This window comes from Coffea arabica, chromosome 5e (assembly GCF_036785885.1).
Source record: "Coffea arabica cultivar ET-39 chromosome 5e, Coffea Arabica ET-39 HiFi, whole genome shotgun sequence".
NCBI lineage: Eukaryota > Viridiplantae > Streptophyta > Magnoliopsida > Gentianales > Rubiaceae > Coffea > Coffea arabica.
In genome coordinates, this window is record NC_092318.1 from 49,695,628 (window position 1) to 49,716,063 (window position 20,436).

Here is a 20,436-nt window from a genome sequence, read left to right on the forward strand (position 1 = left end):
GATGGTAAAAAAATGAAAGAAAAAATTTGAAAGAAGAAAGAAACCAGAAATTATGAGAAGAAGTCAAAGATAATAGAGAACTTTTTTGTGGATAAGTGGTGGAGAAGTATAAGTGGTTAGCAGTTGTGGGGAAAAAAAAGGGAAATATTATTTACACTCCCCTTTTTGTTATTTGCACTCTCACTATCATTTTTATTATATAGTTTTCATTTATTAGATTATATTGTATAAAAAATGATGGGATTGCAAAGAACAAAATATGGAGTGCAAATAACATTTCCCAAAGAGCGGATAAAGTTGTTTCGATTATCTTATTAAACTTTAGTATATCTTTTTTGATAATTTTGGAGCCACCATACAGTTAATAATACAAGAAATTTTAGAAAGTTACACTGTGTTATATAGTTCATGCATGAGGGTCAAGTCACAATGCCCTTTCAGCAAGAACCATTACACTTCGTGGTTAAATTTTTTTTTTTTTTCTTAGTTCAAAAGATGAATTATGCGTCCTGCCAATTATTACATACAATGAGTGAGTGAAACTAATTTCTTGCTTCATATTGAGCAAAGGGACCATGTCAATTGTAGGTTTGGCCCAGTTTTACTGGTGACGCCACTAGCAATGTTGGACCACGGGGTTGGTCATCACCATCCACCATGGCTAGTAATTTTTTTTTGGATAAGATAAAATATTTCATTCCATGAAATCTGCGTCAACGACAGAAAATATAGTAAAAATATCACGGATATAACTAATCTAAGAAATCACGGGATTTAATGACGGAAAATACATTGAACATTATCGTACATACAACTAATCTAAAAAATCATTGAACATATATCACAGATACAACTAATCTAAAAGATCGCTACATTATCTGAAAAATCACTAGAGCTAACAGATACAACTAATCTGAAAAATCACTACATTATCTGAAGATCACTAGAGGTAATAGATCTAGCAAATAACAAAATAATAAAGATTATACCCCAACAAATCAGAATCACGAATAGCCCAATGAATATCAAGTTTGGGAGGTTTGTTAGACTGAGATAACCATCCTGAGAGATGAGAATTGAGACGAGATCTCCAAGGAGAAGCTTGCAATCGAATCTACAACTGTGATTGATGAATGCAAGATTAAAATTTTGCAATTGTAATCTAATTTCAAGAGTATCAATCACATCATGATTTAGATACCAAAAAAGGATAAGTTAAACACATGTACATGCCAATTGGAAAGTTTCTTTCATGCAAATTATTTACAGCTTCAATGGCAATTCAGTGGATGCATGTATCTATGCGAATCCTTAATGCACCGAATTTCTTCTTTCCTTTTTATTTTTCTGCTAACTTGTAGGATTTGGAGCCTTTCGAACCAAACGAAATAACAGCCACAAAATTCGAGTCAATGTGTAATACTACAACAATACAAGTTCTTATACGGTGAAATTCTATAGGAGCCCTTCAAGATGTAGAGTTTCTTTAAGCAAAAGACTTTTAAATCACACCTTATTCCGAGTTAGCAGAAGAGTATTATTCCAAAGGGTAACGGTTGTCTCCTCCTACTTTATCTCTCTCTTGATATAAAAGAAACATAAAAAAAAAAAAAAAAAAAAAAAAATCCAATGCCAGCAGCAAAGCAAAACAGAACACTTTAAATAGACTGGGGCTACATAGGAAGTGCAAAGGAGAAAGAAGAGGAAGTAAAGGGGCGCCAAACAAAGGGAGCAACATCAAAGGGAGGCACAATGAGAGCTAGTGCTTCAACCATTTACTTCATCTCACTTCTTTTATCATTGCTTCTTAGTCCCACTTTTGCTATCAAAAAGGTCAGCATATAATTACTTGACAGCCTTCTTCGATAATTCAATTACTATACTATCAGTGCCTTGTTTTTTCTTTTTCAGTCGAAGTAACATGGTTTTTGTTTTGTTTTTCATGTGTACTTAGTCTTATGTGCTGTACTTGGGAGCTCATTCTCACAGACCAGAAGTCTCATCCATCGACTATGATAGAGTAACAGATTCCCATTATTCGTTTCTTGGATCATTTTTGGGGAGGTATAACGAAATCTATATGCATGTACATATTCAAAATCCTCTGCTTTTTCTTGTTTTTGCTCGAGATTCAGTGACTAATATACTTTTCATGCTTGGACTTCAAACAATAACAGTAAAGAGAAGGCGCAAGAGGCAATTTTCTACTCCTACACGAGACATATTAATGGTTTTGCTGCAATACTTGATGATGCAGAAGCTGCTGAGATATCTAGTAAGCAATTTGGATTAGTGGTTCTTCTCAATTTCTCTGGGCTGTTTTATCTTTAGTTCGTGTTCGTAACCGCTGACATCATATTTTCCTCTTTGAGTACAGAACATCCAGAAGTTATATCAGTGTTCCTGAATAAAGGAAAGAAATTACACACCACCAGGTCGTGGGAATTTCTGGGGCTTGAGCATGATGGCAAAATTCATCCCAGTTCACTATGGAAGAGGGCAAGATTTGGTGAAGGCACCATTATTGGCAATCTTGACACTGGTGAGTTTGGCTAGGTCCAATCCTACTTATTTGGCATTCTTTTTGGAGTAAAGCAATGTTGATCAATTCAGCATTGCGATTCAGTTAACTGCAGATTGTAAGTTTTGCATATTTCATCTAGGAGAACTGTTAGTATTTTGCAGATTCAGTATAAAGTATCCAGCCTTTTCCTTCAGTCTCTTCAGTTTACTGTTGATATACTGATTCTCCTACAAGTAGGCATAGAAGTTCTTTTTGGCTTTTTTATGTAGTGCAAGCAAGAAAGTTGGCAATTGATAACTTGTATCCGGATCATTGACTTGATGATTTAACCGGATCATTGACTTGATGATTTAAGATAATTCCTTTTTATGTCACACTTAAACTGTTGTAATTTGTAATGACAAACATAAAAGGTTAGGACTTAGGAGTCCTAAAAATAAGCAATAGTAAATGATTTATTGATTTTTCAAGATCTCGCTGGGGTGCTGGCATGACCAACCACTTTCGCACAAGACAAAAAGTTTATCTAATTGAGGCAGTCGTTATTAAACATTGGTTGACCAATTGCCTAGCTTGAAAGATTTTTTTATTTGCAAGTGTTGATGTACTTGATTGATTTTCAGTGGCTGCAGTCTCTTCTTTCCCCTACAGCACCCGGGGCTCTGCATGATGTTTGCAATATACTTTTGTCTTCTTTTAGGAAAGTAGGACAGATACCACTTAAAAATTTGGTATCTATTCAAAACAGTCATCGAAGTTGTAACTCTGCATTCACTGCAAAATAGTATTTTGACAGTTTAATTGGTGGCATTCTAACTCCTAGACAATGCAATTGTATGCCGTATTACCATAGAGAAAAAACACAATATTTGACAATGGCATCTTGGAATGAAGTAGCAGAAGCTTCCCAGCTGTGAAGTTGTAGCTTGGAATGAAGTAATTTGTTGCATGCAATTTATCACTCTGTGGCACGAAAACTTCTGACCATGGTTACCCTGCTTTGAAAGAATTCTGTTATTATCATATTACAGCACAAAACCATCCGAGCATCCTCAAATTTGTTAGTAGAAAATTGTTCCTTGGACAAATGAAGATGCAAATGTGGGCATTTTAGTCCATAAAGTTTATCTAATATCTTCATACGGCCAACAAGATAGCAACAATAAGCATATTTTCGTAACTGATTGGGCTATTTGTGTGCTGTTGTTTGGCTGGGAAATTCTCCACTCAAATACCAACCAATGCTAATGAAAATTTTTAAGTTATTCTGGCAAATCAGAATTCAAATTGTAAATTTATTTTCGTAAAAATTTGAAGAGAAGTGGTGAAGGATGGCTCCTAGTGTTAAACTTACAAGAATTGCATTTGCCAGGTGAAGGATGGCTCCTAGTGTTAAACTCCTAGTATTATTCTGGTTTTCTCCACTCTTAATTACTAGATCCCTTTATGTGATTGAACCAGGTGTATGGCCAGAATCAAAGAGCTTCAGTGATGATGGGTATGGTCCGATTCCAGTGAAGTGGAAAGGAACTTGTCAAAATGGAGAAGATGAAACATTTCACTGCAATAGGTAATATTTGTGTCTATATCTGTTGCAGCCCTTCTTTTTCTTGTCACTGTTTACAGTTATTCTGCATATGCATGAAAAGGTTTACAAGTTCAACTAATAGTCATGGGTGGTTGATTATACTTGTGAAATATTCAAGTATTGGAGGTCGATGAGAATAGCATATACCTCTACCTTTACAAGTTCAACTAATAGTCATGGGTGGTTGATTATACTTGTGAAATATTCAAGTATTGGAGGTCGATGAGAATAGCATATACCTCTACCTTGATTTTTGGGGAGTGCAGCTATATGGACATAACTCCTATCATGGGTTTTCTCAAATTCCTTGAGAAACTTATTGAATTTCTGACACAGTTTTAATAATGCTATGCTTCAATTTAAGATTGGGGCTTGAAGAAAGTGTCCTTAACTTTTACCGCTTAGTGGCAGAAGTCACAATGTCAACTAACAGAGCAGGTAACCAGATTTAGCGTCCATACTGCTGTGCAGATTTATGCAATTTAAAGTTTCCTTGTTCTTGTTTTTGTCCTAGAATTTGTAGAAGTGCGAGGAACTTGTAGAGTTTTGGGATTGAAAAAAAAAAAAACTCAAATTTTCAACTTCAGAAAGGCCTTTTTGCCCTAAAATGTGACAGAATGAGAATATCATAGGCATCAGCCTACTTGAGCATAAGATAAACTTCTAGAATGCATAAGAAACTGATGTGCTTTAATTAACACGGTTACCTGTTATGTCCGAAGGAAACTCATTGGGGCAAGATACTTCAACAAAGGATATGCTAGTGCAGTAGGAAAGCTCAATTCCACTTTCAACTCACCACGAGATGGAGAAGGCCATGGATCCCATACCTTATCAACAGCTGGTGGCAATTTTGTAGTTGGAGCAAATGTATTTGGATACGGAAATGGAACAGCAAAAGGTGGATCACCAAGAGCTCGAGTCGCAGCTTACAAGGTCTGCTGGCCTCCAGTGTCAAATAATGAGTGCTTTGATGCAGATATTTTGGCTGCCTTTGATATGGCTATCCACGATGGTGTTGATGTGATTTCAGTATCACTTGGAGGAGACCCTGCTCCCTATTTCAATGACAGCATTGCAATTGGCTCCTTTCATGCTGTTAAGCATGGTATTGTAGTGATCTGCTCAGCTGGCAATTCTGGACCTACTCCTGCTTCTGTTTCCAATGTTGCACCCTGGCAGATCACAGTTGCCGCAAGCACCATGGATCGACACTTTCCGAGTTATGTTGTTCTTGGCAACAATATGCGCTTCAGTGTGAGCTTTTTCTTCTTTACTTCCATTTTCTAGTATTGGTAATTTTTATAGGCCTCTATAGTATAATGCAATTCCTGTAATTTTTTTCTCTGTAGGGAGAAAGCCTCTCACAAGAAGCATTGCCAGATAAGAAGTTCTTTCCAATTGTTGCTGCCAAATCTGTTAAAGCTGCTCATGCATCAGATAAAGACGCGTAAGCATGGGATATCTATGTTTTATAACTTGTTCGCAATCCCAATGTGCGCTGTAGTTCCCTCAAAGAACTAATGTGACTACAATATTTGGTATCTGACGCGTCCTTGCAGTGAGCTTTGTAAGGCTGGAACACTAGATCCGAGTAAAGCAAAGGGGAAGATCTTGGTCTGCCTGCGGGGAGATAATGCAAGGGTTGACAAGGGCCAGCAGGCTGCGGCAGTTGGTGCCGCGGGAATGGTTCTCGCCAATGATGAACTTTCTGGGAATGAAATTATTGCCGATCCTCATGTTCTTCCTGCATCACATATCAATTACACTGATGGACTTGCTGTGTTCTCTTACGTCTATTCTTCAAGGTAAGAAGACATCCAATCAGGAACTAAACATTCTCCATATTAGTTTGGTTGAAATCCAAGGACGGAATACCAACTAAAATAAGGAAAATAAGCTATTCCAATGTAACAATGAACTCTAAACCAAATAAAGATGGTTTTTTGTTTCCTTTTCTTTTTTACTTCAATCAGAAGGAACATAATGTTGTTCAAAAGGCTGAAAGCCGGGATCATATATGTAGTTCACATATTCTTTGTTTCTCGATTTTTTGTTTGCTGAATGTTTCAGTATCTTACAGATCTCCAAAGGCTTACATTACACATCCAACAACTGAATTGGGCACGAAGCCTGCCCCATTTATGGCAGCATTTTCATCCAAGGGACCTAACTCTATTACGCCAGAGCTTCTCAAGGTTATTCTAGATACTCGGATGGCTTTTTCTTGTTCATCTGATTCTTGAAACTGTGATATGATTTGCAACTCATTTGTTCTTCACTTAACAAAGTTTCTTCTTTCTGCAACATCAGCCTGATATCACGGCACCAGGAGTCAGTGTGATTGCTGCTTTCACCGAAGCACAAGGGCCAACAAGTGAAGGTTTTGATAAGCGTCGAGTTCTCTTTAATTCAGAGTCAGGCACCTCAATGTCATGTCCTCATGTTTCTGGCATTGTTGGCCTCCTAAAAACTCTTCATCCAGATTGGAGTCCTGCCGCAATCCAGTCTGCAATCACGACAAGTGGTAAGACCTCATCAAATTAAAACTGCACTGCAATACATTCAGAGCATGCACTTTCCAAGTACATGCATTTTAACATTGCCGTCAAATTCTATCGTACAGCAAGATCAAGGGATAATGCTTTTGAGCCAATAATAAATGCATCTTATGTCAAGGCTTCACCATTCAGCTATGGAGCAGGACATATTTGGCCAAACCGTGCAGCGGATCCTGGACTGGTTTATGATCGAACAGCCAATGATTACCTGACTTTTCTATGTTCACTAGGCTACAACGAAAGCCAGATTGCATTGTTCACCCAAGCCCCCAAGAAATGCCCCAAGCCAATTAGTCTACTAGATTTGAATTACCCCTCAATCACAGTTCCAAAACTTCGTGGTTCAATCACAGTGACTAGAACTCTGAAGAATGTAGGTGCTCCGGCAACTTACACTGCCAAAATTGTCAGCCCTCCTGGAGTTTCGGTCGATATTCAACCAAAATCACTTACATTTGCAAGAATTGGTGAAGAGAAAAGCTTCAAACTTACCCTGCAGTTAAAGAAACCAGGTGCAGCCAGAGATTATGTGTTTGGGAGGTTGGCATGGTCTGATGGGAAACACTTTGTAAGAAGTCCCATAGTAGTTAAGGCATCATACTAAAGATTTTCTCAAATTCTTAAGATACTCTTATTCATTTAGCCTACATTTGATTGATCCGCCACTTTCGAACAGTTTTTTTCTTTAAAATCAAAGAGAGATAGAATTAGATGATCGTTTCTGACCCTTGATTTTTTTGCTATTTCTTGCTTGAGGCATATGTGTAAGGACTTTGATTTCATTCAATTGTTAATAATGTCATGGTGATTTGCAATTTTACGAGGATATGAAGACCCAAGCCCTTAAATGGTGTAAGCAATTAAATTTCTTTTCCTTTGTTCTTACTTTGTAGATAATAGATGAGGCAGTCTCTCAATTTTCACACAAGTATTGGACGAAAATTTGAGTGTTTTGGGCAGTGGATTTCAACTGAAAATCCAACAAAATAAACCATATTCCCAAGCATTCCTCTTGGTTCCACAACTTCGAAAAAGCTCCTCAAATACTCTCGATTGTCTTTTCAAAGGTGTTTGAGTTGGAACCACACGCCCCTATATTTGTATCAAGAACTCTTAGTCTCAAAAGATTTTTGTCACTTGCAGCCAGCAAAAGCAACGAAATGTTGTATTGCTTTGTACGAGGAATACAAAAAAGGAATAAAATAAAAATAAAAGAAGAAGAAAACTCTACAAAATTTAGTACTTCATTGGATCCAACTAAAAGCATCGATTTCCAAGAAATGGATTTCTTTTCTGCTCGTACAACAAGATACAATTCGTGCGCCTTTTCAGTGAAATTTTTCAACCGTGATATGATTGTAATTTTGTGCCTTAAACCGACTCGGTAACTTCTTCTTGGAGTGAAATCACCAAAAGCAAAGCAAGCCTTCATATGGAGACCAAAGCCTCATCTGGAACAGTTAGATATATTCAGTGTCAAACCTCTTCTGAACTCTACATACGGGTATGCCATTGGTTCTTCGCCATCTTCTACACTCCACCTATACATATCAAAACCACTTCGTATACACTATTAGGGATTAAACTCACACAGATATGGTAAAAAAGAGGCCAAAATTTTGCATCTATTGGGCTAATACCTTTAAACAAATGACAAAATTATGGGAGTGCATTTCGTTTTCATAAAAAAACTTGTATGGAACTTTTGTTTTTCAACCCTCTAATATATCGTGGATGCTTATGACACGTAGTGCATGCATGATTTCGCATCCGTAAAGAAATATATGAAACTAAGAAAAAACTTGAAGTTAAACAAGTAATAATTGATTATTTAAAGAGTAATCATCCTTAGATTATTTCGATTATTTAAAGAGTAATCACTTTTAGATTATATACAGTGTCAGTGTATAGAAAATTAATCCTTGTTTCAAATATATACAATTAATTACCTGTAGTTTTGTATAAGGTGGTGGAGGAAAAATGCGACCTCAACTTTTCCAAGTTCAGATCCGGGACAACAACGAGACCCCCCACCGAAGGGTGTAAATTTCTTGCATGTTTGATCTTCATCCTGGAAGGCATGGCCACTCATAATTCTCAGTTCTCAGATGTATACATGCCCTACAAAAGAAGAAGTTTTTTCTTTTTCTTTTTTGTGGGACATGAACAGGACCATTTTTTTATTATTGAGTCTTAAGAAATATAATATGGAGTAGCAATTAATTACCAGCCATCTCCAAGGATTAAATTGGAAAGCGTTGGCATGGATTGAAGGGTCCAAGTGAACTGCGCTAAAAATAGGTAGGACCTTCCAACCGGCTGGAATTACATAATCTACAGAAACAAATATATGAAAAAAGAGAGTTGAGTGCTGAAAGGAAAGCATATGCACATTGCCAATAGCTCATGCATGCATAATTGGGGGGAAAGGAAAAAGCATTCTCTTGCTTTTGCAGCAGTTGTTTGTTTTTGTATATAGGTTCTGGACCATTAGAAGTGATCAATACTGACCTTTGAACTTGACATCTTTAAGAGCCTTTCGGTGGACAAATTTCACAATGTTTCCACTTCTCAGAGCTTCATTAATGACCTACAATCAGTCAAAGTAATTAATAATCTCAACATATATATATATATTTCATAGTAAGTAACTATCATGGTTTGGACACACTCTTTTTATTTTTTTTTTCTCTTCTTTTTTTCCCTTAAATATGGTTTCCAGCTTCAAAGTGCATTTTTCTTTATAATGATCTGAAACTCATTGTAATTTTAGTCGGGCACATTTGGTGTGCTTGTATTTCTTTTAATTTTTGATGTACACTTTACATATGTATTTTTCTTGCTTTTTGTGTACATAAATAAAATCCACAAAATGCAAAATTCACGCGTACAAGAGATAAAATAAGTGTATATCAAAATATTTAACAAATACAATATTGGTACATAATCTGATCGCACCTGCCACAATTATACTTGCCCTGATTCGATACTAATATATGCTCCAATCTGTTTTCATCTTTTTTTAGCATTGTTTAATAAAAAGGTGGCCTTTTCAAAACTGTTCAAGAAGTTAAAAGGGTTGTTATGGAAGTTTTGAAGGGCAAAAACTAGTATGGTAAAGCTAGAGGAAAAGGTAGTTTTACTTTTGTAGCTAGCTACAAACGCATGTAATGTAAATAGTCATCCAGAGCACATATATAAGAGGCTAGAGCGCTTACGTGCTGAGTGAAAACCATCTTCTTGTAGTCTTCCCAATTCAGGTATTCATCTTTGTCCTTCACTTTCCTTATGCCCTGGTGCTCTAGCTATATGTTTAATCATGAGAGCACAAAACTAAAAGCTATAACCATAAAATGTCAAATGCACGACAACTTTTATTAAAGACAGGAGTACAATAAAGTTAATGCATGACTTGTCAGTCAATGCTACCTTTAATTGTTCAAGTGCAACTTTGGATTGTGCAAGGAAGTAAACCACCATGGACGTTAGCAGGAATGTAGTTTCATAGCCGCCCAGTAGGGAATCTAGGACAAAGCTAACTTTTTCATCTTCAGATAAGGTATCAACACAAAGCAGTATCTCAAGGAAATCACTCCTTTTACTGCTACAATTTTCAGCACCAGCATTTCTCCTTCTTTCTTCTATTATTGTTTCGATAGTTGAAGAGATTCTACGTCTAGCCTGTAAAGATGTCACCACAAAAAGGTTGATCGCATGTGCATCTTTTCGCAACAAAAAGCAGAAAACCAATATTCAACTAATAGTAGTATTAATTAACGAGAGAGGTTTTCTTTTGCTGTTATTTGTTGGATAGAGTAAAGAGATCAATGTTGAGGGATGCGGAGAACCTGAACAGCTCTTGCATATGGAGTCCCCGGAATATACAGTGGAAACGAGATCAGCCCTCTCATGAAAGTAAGAAAATCTTGCAGAATCTGTGTAGTTCTTGGCTCATCTGGTGTTAAACCGAGAACTTGCTTCACTATTACATTGAATGCAAACTGTAAAGAATACATACAAAGGAAAGTAGCAAGATTAGATTCTCGAAATTCCTTGGGGTCAAAAAAGGTGGTAGACTGAGCAATTTCGACAGTGCGAGATTGTTGATATGTACCTTTCTAGCTTCATCACAGAAGATGACCTGTTCTTTCTTTTGCCATGAATTGAGTACCTGAATTGCTATTCTCTCAGCATCATTCAGAAACTCAGGTTTGGATTTGGTGGTGTTCACAAGTGAGAGGGCCACATTCCTGAGCTTCTTGTGTGTGTCATTGACAGCAACCAGCATTGATACCTTTCCAAGAATACCGTGGATGGGTTTTGGGTAGCTACACTGGAATAATTTATCTTCATTTTGTAGTACGAAATAGTTGAGTTCTTGGTCACATGAAACCACCGTGGGGGAGAAGAATAAATGGGATGTAAAAACTTTCCCGTACCTAAATATTCCAAGACCAATCCAAAACAAAGACATGTGTACATATAATTAGGATGATGTAATAACTCATGAATCATGGTATAAAGATTCAAGAATCATGGTGAAGATTGTGTTACTTACCTAGAACAGTGTTCTTGAAGAAAAGATCCAATTGAGTTGGAAGGATGGGGCTTCAAAAAGGAAAGGGTTTCTCCAAGTATTGGCCACCCAAAGGACCCTTGAGGGACAAGGCCTTGCTTCGAGAATAAAGGCAAGAAATGATTCAAAATTATCCCAAACGGGACTCCCACCAAACCAAATAGCATGATAAACCAAAACCATCCTGCCATGGAGATCAACCTAACAAGTTTTGTGTTGAAAACCCACAAATGACTACCTTTATCTTATACTACTTGTTGCACCAAACATGGGCTAGCTCTCACTATTATATATATAAGGGAGAAGGATAGAGCTACAAGGTGAGAATGCTCTCTCTCTCTCTCTCTCTCTCTCTCTCTCCCCCCCTCTCTCTTCTTTTATTTTGCTTCGCTTTCTTAAAATAATAAAAGAAAGCAACTAGGCTTTTTACAGTCGGTGAAATCAATTTTGGTCAGAAGCATAGGAAATGTAAGAAGTAGTCCAGCTAGCCTAGGATCTAGCTAACTAGGGCTGTACTTATAATGATGCTAGGGTGCAGGATATGGGAAGAGGGAAAGGACGTTTTAGTAGTCATATTTTGATTAGTTCAAATATAAGCAATCGTATTAACAAAAAGAGATAGGCTGACAATAGATTCACATGCAAAAGTTCTTCAAGGATGTTGTTCCTGATATCAGCTCAAGGCTTGAACTGTAAAACAATGCTGACACTGCCTTATCACTGCGCGCATGCACACGGGCGGACTATGCATCTATACATAGAAGAAGTGCCAATGAAAAATAGGATAATTGAAAAGAAAAGATCAAGCATACAAGATTGTCTTGTTCAATTAAATACTATATGTATGCTTAGATATCAAGATTTGCTACTGGAGTCAATAATTTGTTTAGGGCTGAATGTTTAGAAATATGACCACTTTTTTATCAGAATCTAGCTAGTAAAAAATGTTAATGACTTAACGGGTCATCCCAAGTTTTCATCATTAGAAGAGCAGCAAAGGTGTAAGTTCGGAAGTGTCATGCCTATATTCTGCATCTAAATTTACGCTCATGAAACCATATAATATAGGTGTTAATCAAAGTTTAGTTGGTCCCATGAACACCTGAAGTAGATCAAATAGTAGATAACCACCAGACAAGATGTGCCCTCGGTGCTGGTTGCCCATAATAACTTGTCTGTAATATGGTCAAGTCTTGATTAGAACCAACCTTAATTGTCTATCTTCACAACAATTTCAACCTTGCATGCCCTTTCACTGTTTTCTAAAGAACAAAATCGATGTTCCATCTTTAACACAAACTCTTACTTACCAATTCATTTTGTCGAAAAGAAAATCCTTAATTTATTTGATTTCACTTTTTCACCATCACAAATGTTAAATGGTGCGCTAACTTTATTAGGAACAAGCAGACAAGCTTTCAAACTTTCAATCTCTTTGCATGGTTTTTTTGCATTTCTTTTCTCGCAGTCGTGATGTTTGTCTTCAAGTAGTTTTCAAAATATACAAACAATAATCAAGAAACTTTTCCGTTTTAAGTTCAGACACGTTGATAGTTGACTTGGCTAGTCCCAATAAAAACTCTTGAAGAAAGGGAGACCATCTTTTCTTTGTCATTAGCATACCTATATTTCTAACAATCAACATGTTATCAAATGTTTAAATCCATAACATGGTCAATCCATTTCTCTTAAATTAAGTTGCTGATACTCATAGTGGCTACATGGGATGTTTGTTGGTTTTAAAGGCTCTCCACTTGCCTGGCTTGAATACCCTAGTGGCTTACCCTTCTCAAGTGGGTGGAATTTTTTTATTTTAAAAATGATCAACTTTTTATACACTGACAGTGTAATGATTTTTTTTATATTAGCAGTTATATTGTAGATATATGCTACATGTATATGATTTAAATTTCAAATTTGAATTCATGTTTTATGGCATGATTTAAACCTGCTAGTGTTCAAAAAATTGTATATTGACAGTGTATAAAAAAACTTAAAGGGATTTTTATACTGATCATGCAAGTTAATTCTATAAATATTTAGGAAGAGAAATTCCAATTCTTACGAGGGGAGAAGGGGTTAAGAAAGAGTTTGAGAATTAAATTAAAACCTCATAGTTACCACATATTCATTTAAAGTTTTAAAATATCCATATAACTCTTTTATAGTATTATGTAAAGTTGAAAATAGATAGAAGCATCTCCAATTACAATGATTGATTAAGACACGCTCTAAAAGTAGGTGTAATGAAATTATAATATCCACTTAACCCTTCCTATATGTTGCATAAATATTCACTCAATCCTCATGTAGTTTTTCATCTATGTGAATAATTTTCCTATGGTTTTAAACAAATTGGTTAGACCCTTATTAAATTTAGTGCTTAAATAAGAGCAATACTGGCATTTCGACCAACGACGGTATAGGGACTATTTTTAGTCAAATTTTCACTTTATAAAATTACAAGAAGGTGATGTTGATAAATTAAAATCTTAGAGAGATCATGTGAAATCCTACATAAGCAGGGGAGGATTATAAGTGACATACCCTCTTTCCTTCCAAGTGATTTTTAGTAAAATTCCAAGAATATGTGTATCGATAATTTTTGAAGGAGCAACTTGTGAGTACATAACCTCGAAAGAGAAGGGAAATGGCTGTGTTGGGGGATTCAATGGAAAGAAGTACAAGTGAGTCGAGTTTTCTCACTTACACTTTAAAAAAAAATCGGGAAGAGATGAGTTATGCGAAAAAACTAGACCCTTGCACATGCATGATTTAATTATGACGTTTTTCCTTTTTGATCTAATCTTTATTGGATGGATTTTATGTTGGCTCTTCATAAAGCTAAATGTTTTCAACTTTCAAGTAGTCAAAAGTGAAACAAAAAGAAAAAGAAAAAGAAAAACCTGTATGTCGAAGTAAACAAACAAAGAAGATCGCAGTATTTTGTATCGTAATTAACCGGCTTGGGACCAAACTATTGAGGGCAGTAAAGTTAGAAGCCTTAATTGCGACTTTAATTTTTTAAAACCAAATGCTTTATTAGATATTCCCAAATGAAATCAAATATTTTAGATTTCACATATTATTCCCAAAGATTTCACATATAAATTCACATAGACTCCAAAACACATTGAAGAAGATATTTTTTCTTGAAAAGAAAAAAAGATACCAAAAATAGGTTTGGTTTCAAGTTGGCTAAACAAAATTTGCAGGGGAAAGTAAAAAAAAAAAAAAAAAAAAAAGGCAACAAGAAAGTAAAATTTCTTTCCACTTATTGAAAGTAAGATTTCTTTAGACAAAGGCAAAAAGTAACACATTCACTTTATGACAAAAGAATACTCTGTTTTCTTTTGGAACAAAAAGAGCATAACAAAATGAACTAATAAAGGAGTATCTTCTCTTTTCCAATTAAATCGTGTTCCCCTAAAACCCCCACCTCCGTTTTTCCCCGCCACCAATCATCAATTCTTCTCAAATGGTACTTGATTAGTACTTGGCATCCCACTCACAAGGCCGGTTGAATGTGGAAAGGCTCATTGCAGCTTCTTTTGACCAGAAAGATGGATATAGAAAAATTCTTTCTCCCAAAATAAACGGAAAGAAACAGTAATAAAATTCATACTCAAATGTTTTAGGATGAAGGGGCTAGCAAATCTTCTTTTGCATACGTACTCATTTCTTGTTCTTATTTAATTAATCATAGATTATAAAGTTCTTAAGGTTGCTTAGTTCTTTAGTTATATAGTGTTGTGTGCATAAAAGAAAATTGCTGCAGGCCTATGGTATTTTATTGGTAGGCCATCAATGTATTATCCCTAAAAACCCACGATTTCAAGGGATTTGCAAGGTAGTCAAGAAGCATGATTTTAAAAACTCAATGCTGGAAAAGTTCACTTTTGCGTGGATCATGTGTGCATGTAGGTGGTGTAGGTTGGTAAGGTTATTGTATATAACTCATTAGATTTTTTTTTTTTAATTTCATTTGTGTTGTTACAAAAACCAGCGAGTGTTTTTATTGATGAAAAAAAAAATTCAGAGATTAATCTAACAGTACCCTTTTCCTTTAACAGTCTAGGAGATGAAAGAAAAGGAAATTAAAAAAGAATGAAAAGCAAAATTTTCTCATGTAAGTTGACAAAGAACAAAGAGAACATTAGGGCGGTTCATGGAGCAAAATGTATAGTGTACAGGGGGGCGTGTGGAATGTGGATAAAGTAACGAGAGCAGCAAGAATTTTGGCTTGGGTACGGTTATCAAGAATTGGGATATCCCAGATAAACCAGTCTAGAAGACTAGAAACCAGTCTACAAGGTCTTTGGAGAGCTGTTCAGCGACCTTTATTTAATCATTAATGGTCCGTATCTCAAGACATAGTCACTAAAATCCTTGGATACTTGGGTATTTACAATGTAGCATGGAAGCTGCGGAGCAGAGGCATATTTTTGTCACATAATTGATTTAGTTGTGGAGCGTTTGGATTTAAATTCCTCGTGCTCTCTTCCTGCTTCTTAGATCCCATTTATCTTCTGTTAGAAATTTAAAAAAAAATTGTTATTAGCATGTTTGGTAGTATAATACAACATTTGTTTTGCCCTGCACACAGGAGCTTCAATGCTAGAGAAATGTGTTTTTGTATCTATTTAAAGGGAGAAAAAAAAACTGGTGTCTGGCTGTCTGCAGATGCTCATGGGAGTTGTGATAACAATAAGGGATTATGTGAAGGTATATTGATACTCAACTATATGCTAGGCACTTAGGCAGTAGTCTGCTTAATGCTGGAAGAACTTGTACGAATCCATCATTCACTAAAAGAATGAGCCCAAGTGAAGAATGAGCCCGCTTAGCAAGTGAGCTTTTTTGGATGTTTAACTAAAATTTTACTATAACTAATTGTAGAAATTATAGAAAAAATTTTTGAAATGTATAAATTTTTGGATATTTTGAAATGTAAAGTTTAAAAATTTTGAGAAGTTTTTTGAAATTACTGTAGTAAAAGTTGTTAAAAAAACATGTAGCAAACAAACTTAACAAAAAACTTGCTTGCCAAACAAGGCCTATGTTTTGGTTTACGTGTTCATATTCATTTCAATAGTTCATTATGAACATTGTTGAGCACAAAAGCCACCCTCTGATTAATCACGTTGGGCATTAGGCCCTCTTGGAATTGGAATTGGAATTTTTAGGGGTTTTTGTAAAAATAAAAACGTGTATAGAATTAATGATCTAAATCTTTTAGTATATAAAAAATTATATACTGGCATTTGTACCGTTTGACAAATGAGTTTTTTTTGTGTTTATCTAAAATTTTACTGTAACTTACTGTAGAAGTTTTTAAAAATTTTTTTGAAGTGTGTTGTTTTTTAAAATATTTTGAAATGTATAATTTAAAAATCAAACTTTAAGAAGTTTTTTAAAGTTATTGTAGGTAAAGTTTTTAAAAAACTTATATAGTAGACAAATTTCGCAAAAAACTTGTCTGACAGACAAGGCCTTACATAAAAAGAAATTATCGATTCCTATGTACAAAATTATATCCTAAGAAGTATAAAAAGGGGAGTTGGCTGATATCTCGTAAGAAGTGATGGTCCCGTATGGGCACCATCAGTAAGTGGTTAATTATGGAATTTCACTTTGATGTTTGGGTGTTAGACAGATACGATGGGTGTTAGCTTACGTGGAAGCAATTGGGAGTTTCTGAAGTTGCATGTCTTGTACACTATAGTAAACAGCTTTTGCTAATGTACGAACTACCAAAATGCAATGTATGCACATATATTATAAACTATTGCCTTCTGTGAATTCACATAAAAGCTCCAAGTTTCGAGTTAATTTTCCTCAATCCTTGGCATTTGAACCTCTAATGCTATGCTTAAACCTGATATTTTTTTTATCTGTTTAATAGTTGCATGAAATAATATACATGATTAAACTCATCTTTTTGCATTAAAGTAAAACTTTAGCATAGAAAAGTGACTCCTTTGAATATTTTACTAATGAATTAAAAAAAACTAGATCTTATCGTTAGTGACATGTATAAATTAAACTTATATATCTCAGTTTTCCAAAAAAAAAAAAAAAAGACTTATAGTCTTTAAAACAGCTCCTGAAATACTATAATTTAGTCTCGTAAACTGTCCTATTTAATGTCTAACTATTTGTATTGTCAAATTTTTCTTTTCAATCTTCCATTGATTTCTCAACTATGAGATTGCATCTCCCAGATGATTGCAACTTACAAACTGTAATGTATTAGAAGTAAGTGTCTTGCACTCAAATAAATCCTCCAATTTATGAATACTTGGATAGTAAATTACCTGCCAAAATAAGAAAATTCCAAATTAGCTGTCTGCTAATTCCCTCTTCCTATTTGGTTTCCTAATGAATCAGTTTTGTTGAGCCAATAGATGCTATTCAAATACCATTTTAATTATTCTTAGTGACCACGTCCAATACCTTAATTGTCTAGGTTTTAATTAAGTATCGTTAAGCAAAATTGTTTTTTCAAAAATTATTACTCCTCAGAAATTTATTTGGATTTTCTCTGATTATTTTACAAGCATCACTAATGGATAAATACTCTTCCATTCTTTATAGCCACAATTTTTTTTTTTTTTTTATATGACTTTCATCTGGGCAACATCATGCATCGCATGATGCCCCAACAAACTAGTATACTTATAGCGTACAAAAGTAGTCCTGGAATATCCTGCAGGTCGTTTGACCAAATGCCAGTCGTGTGTCGTAAATGTCACTCGTTCAAATAAAAAATTCTAGGACAAGATCCGAGCATGGGGTTTCATCTAGTCACATCATATCATATCACGAATCTTTGTTTCACATATCTGTAGGGAAGCGGAAGAGGTTTTATTTTATTTTATTTATTGCTGATATATGGTACTCCAATAGTTATTAGGGGTAATTCTTAACTGTCAAAATATTCTTGCGGATGAAAACTAAAAAACTACATCAATTTCACTTGTTTCTACTAATCATTTTCACATACTTATTATATACAACTTCGCATGCATTTGCCTTTTTTTGATGTCAAAGTCTTGAATCTAGGTTTGAAACAATCCAGTAAATAATAGTATATAAAATGATACTTTGTCTGACTTACTTTTTGGTCATTTCTACAAATTTGTGAGTCTTGATGCCCCAAATTCACTATATATATATATATATATATATATATATATATATGGATTTTCCATGAATTTACATAAACGAGGGAAGGATGATAAAACTGGGCAATGCCAGAGAGCCACGGTGAGTTCTGATTTTGAGCACTCGTGTTGTTGTCATTTTCACTAAGTTAATAAAATTGAAGGCATATAGAAATTTCCCATTTATATATAAGGGATAATTTCGCAAACCTTCCATGAGATAACAATTTACTTCTATTTGTACCAATTTGTTGTCCTTTATATAAATACTATTAGAGTAGCAATTAAGACGGAAATAAACCTAATAGGCAAAATATAAATTGGGAGAGATGTAAGCACAATAAAGAGAAGTTGCAGCAAATGAATAGTTTTGCAGTTGTGCAATGGCTAGTACTCTAACAACTCTTGGATTATAAAGGTGGTAAGATAACAAAACAAGAAACATAAGTTTAACGGCAAAAGGAGCAACTTAAAAGAGGGAATTACTAGTATAATATATTGTAACAAATCATAACAAGTTATAACGTTAAAAAGTACTCTTATAATTCACCAACATCACTTAATACAAAGAATTGATATTATGGTTATGATAGAAATGCAACAATCAAGATTTCAGATAGCGAAAAAAAATCTAAATAAGCTATATTTGCTTCTGATGTCCATTGCAATGCCCATTTTCATGTTGCTATAGTTGGCAAAAAAAAAAAAATTTCCTCGTTATAAACGGTAGTTTTATTAATTAATATCCTAATTTTTTTATTTTCCAAGTTTCTTTTAATGTGCGAATTTTAGTTAATTAATTAGGGATTTTTAGTAGGGTAATATCATCAACTTATCACCAATGCTGAGTTTGTTTGGATAAGAGTTTATTTGGATGATTTATTTGAGATATTTACTGTAGCACTTTTTGTGATGTGATGTATGTGAGATAAAAAGGTGATTGGGAAAATAAAAAGGTGATTGGGATTTGTGAGAATAAATTAAACAAACCAAATTCTCTCTATCCAAACAAATTCTATAGTGATATTAAGGTAAACCTCACGAGAGATGCGTGAAATTATCCCTATATATTAAACTCTTCTGCCTTGCTACATTTCTTCTGCAGCTTTTGAGCCTCTGTCGATGGAGAAAATGGGCACTGCAATGGGCCAAAAGGGAACAGTAGTCAAAGCTTTAAAGATCGAAACGTGAAGTTGGTCCAACTGACACACCCTCGTGCTGTCTCGACGATCGTGTTCAAGAGATGATGAAATGATAGCATCACTTTCATTGGCATCACATTCCCCATTCGGACAAAAGTTCATCCGACAATTCAATAATACTTGACTTGTTGTGACGCTGTTCTTCTTTTTCTTTCTTTCTTTCCCTCTTTCTTGAAACTTTGGATTCTCCATTCTTCGATCAAATTTATTTAAGAGCTTTTGTGTATTTGCTATTTCACATTTATATTTAGAGTAAATCATTTCTACATTCACTCACGGTGAATACATCATCATCATTGGATTCATGACATGTGTGTAAAAGTTGAATTTTAAATTCAAATTTTACATAGTTGTCAATCATCCAACGCTGATAGTGTATACACTGTCAGTGTAGGAAAGATTAATCCTTACATTTATACATCTCTACAAATTATAACTTTCACTTTTGAAAACAAATTAACACCTAAACTCTCTTGCACTTGTCAGCTAAACCCTTTTAGTGTAATAACTTAGCTACAAGTGTAGAGTTCTGGATGAAAGATAATTGGCATAGTTCTTCCCGTTGTACCTTGTCAAATGAACGATAAAGCTTTCCAACTTCACAAAATATGTTTTATGGGCTTGTCAAGAGTTCTGATATTAATTCTATTTTATGCAATCATATCCTGCACTTAAAACTTCCAAACTTCCGCCGCTATCCAAAAGTGGACACCGGATAAATTCTACCTCATACAATAATCTGCCAACTATACGGAGGGTTAAAACGTACTAGATAAGTCCTGTGCAATGGAATCCAGATTGATAAAAAAAAACATGACA

The 20,436-nt window shown here is 34.9% G+C and overlaps 2 protein-coding genes across 3 annotated transcripts; one reads left to right on the plus strand and one right to left on the minus strand.

The window, feature by feature from the left end:
- The first annotated feature begins 1,571 nt into the window (after positions 1 to 1,571).
- Positions 1,572 to 7,499, plus strand: LOC140006679 (subtilisin-like protease SBT5.3). The gene is made up of 11 exons (XM_072048996.1): positions 1,572 to 1,833; positions 1,955 to 2,064; positions 2,178 to 2,275; positions 2,378 to 2,542; positions 3,986 to 4,094; positions 4,835 to 5,369; positions 5,465 to 5,562; positions 5,675 to 5,920; positions 6,196 to 6,310; positions 6,426 to 6,639; positions 6,739 to 7,499. Exons 1-11 carry the CDS (start codon positions 1,753 to 1,755, stop codon positions 7,275 to 7,277), a joined length of 2,310 nt encoding a protein of 769 aa, XP_071905097.1. The 5' UTR covers positions 1,572 to 1,752; the 3' UTR covers positions 7,278 to 7,499.
- A 410-nt stretch (positions 7,500 to 7,909) lies between these two features.
- On the minus strand, positions 7,910 to 11,493 carry LOC140004027 (cytochrome P450 724B1-like). Of its 2 annotated transcripts, XM_072048147.1 has the most exons (9): positions 11,232 to 11,493; positions 10,788 to 11,112; positions 10,522 to 10,674; positions 10,103 to 10,354; positions 9,892 to 9,978; positions 9,185 to 9,263; positions 8,901 to 9,007; positions 8,623 to 8,744; positions 7,910 to 8,214 (listed from the first exon to the last, which is right to left on the minus strand). In XM_072048147.1, exons 1-9 carry the CDS (start codon positions 11,438 to 11,440, stop codon positions 8,121 to 8,123), a joined length of 1,428 nt encoding a protein of 475 aa, XP_071904248.1. In that variant the 5' UTR covers positions 11,441 to 11,493; the 3' UTR covers positions 7,910 to 8,120. The 2 variants fall into 2 exon arrangements, with proteins under 2 accessions (XP_071904248.1, XP_071904249.1); XM_072048148.1 differs by lacking the exon at positions 7,910 to 8,214 and having other exon boundaries at positions 8,619 to 8,744.
- Positions 11,494 to 20,436: the final 8,943 nt, after the last annotated feature.

Excerpts from the sequence above, each read along its gene's own strand:
- LOC140004027 (XM_072048147.1), bottom strand. The coding sequence starts at position 11,440 with ATGGCAGGATGGTTTTGGTTTATCATGCTATTTGGTTTGGTGGGAGTC. Across the intron at positions 10,355-10,521 it reads CATATGCAAGAGCTGTTCAG|GCTAGACGTAGAATCTCTTC; the intron begins GTTCTCCGCATC and ends ACATCTTTACAG. Across the intron at positions 9,008-9,184 it reads TAAAGATGTCAAGTTCAAAG|ATTATGTAATTCCAGCCGGT; the intron begins GTCAGTATTGAT and ends TTGTTTCTGTAG.
- LOC140006679 (XM_072048996.1), top strand. The coding sequence starts at position 1,753 with ATGAGAGCTAGTGCTTCAACCATTTACTTCATCTCACTTCTTTTATCA. Across the intron at positions 2,543-3,985 it reads TATTGGCAATCTTGACACTG|GTGTATGGCCAGAATCAAAG; the intron begins GTGAGTTTGGCT and ends TGATTGAACCAG. Across the intron at positions 6,311-6,425 it reads TTACGCCAGAGCTTCTCAAG|CCTGATATCACGGCACCAGG; the intron begins GTTATTCTAGAT and ends CTGCAACATCAG.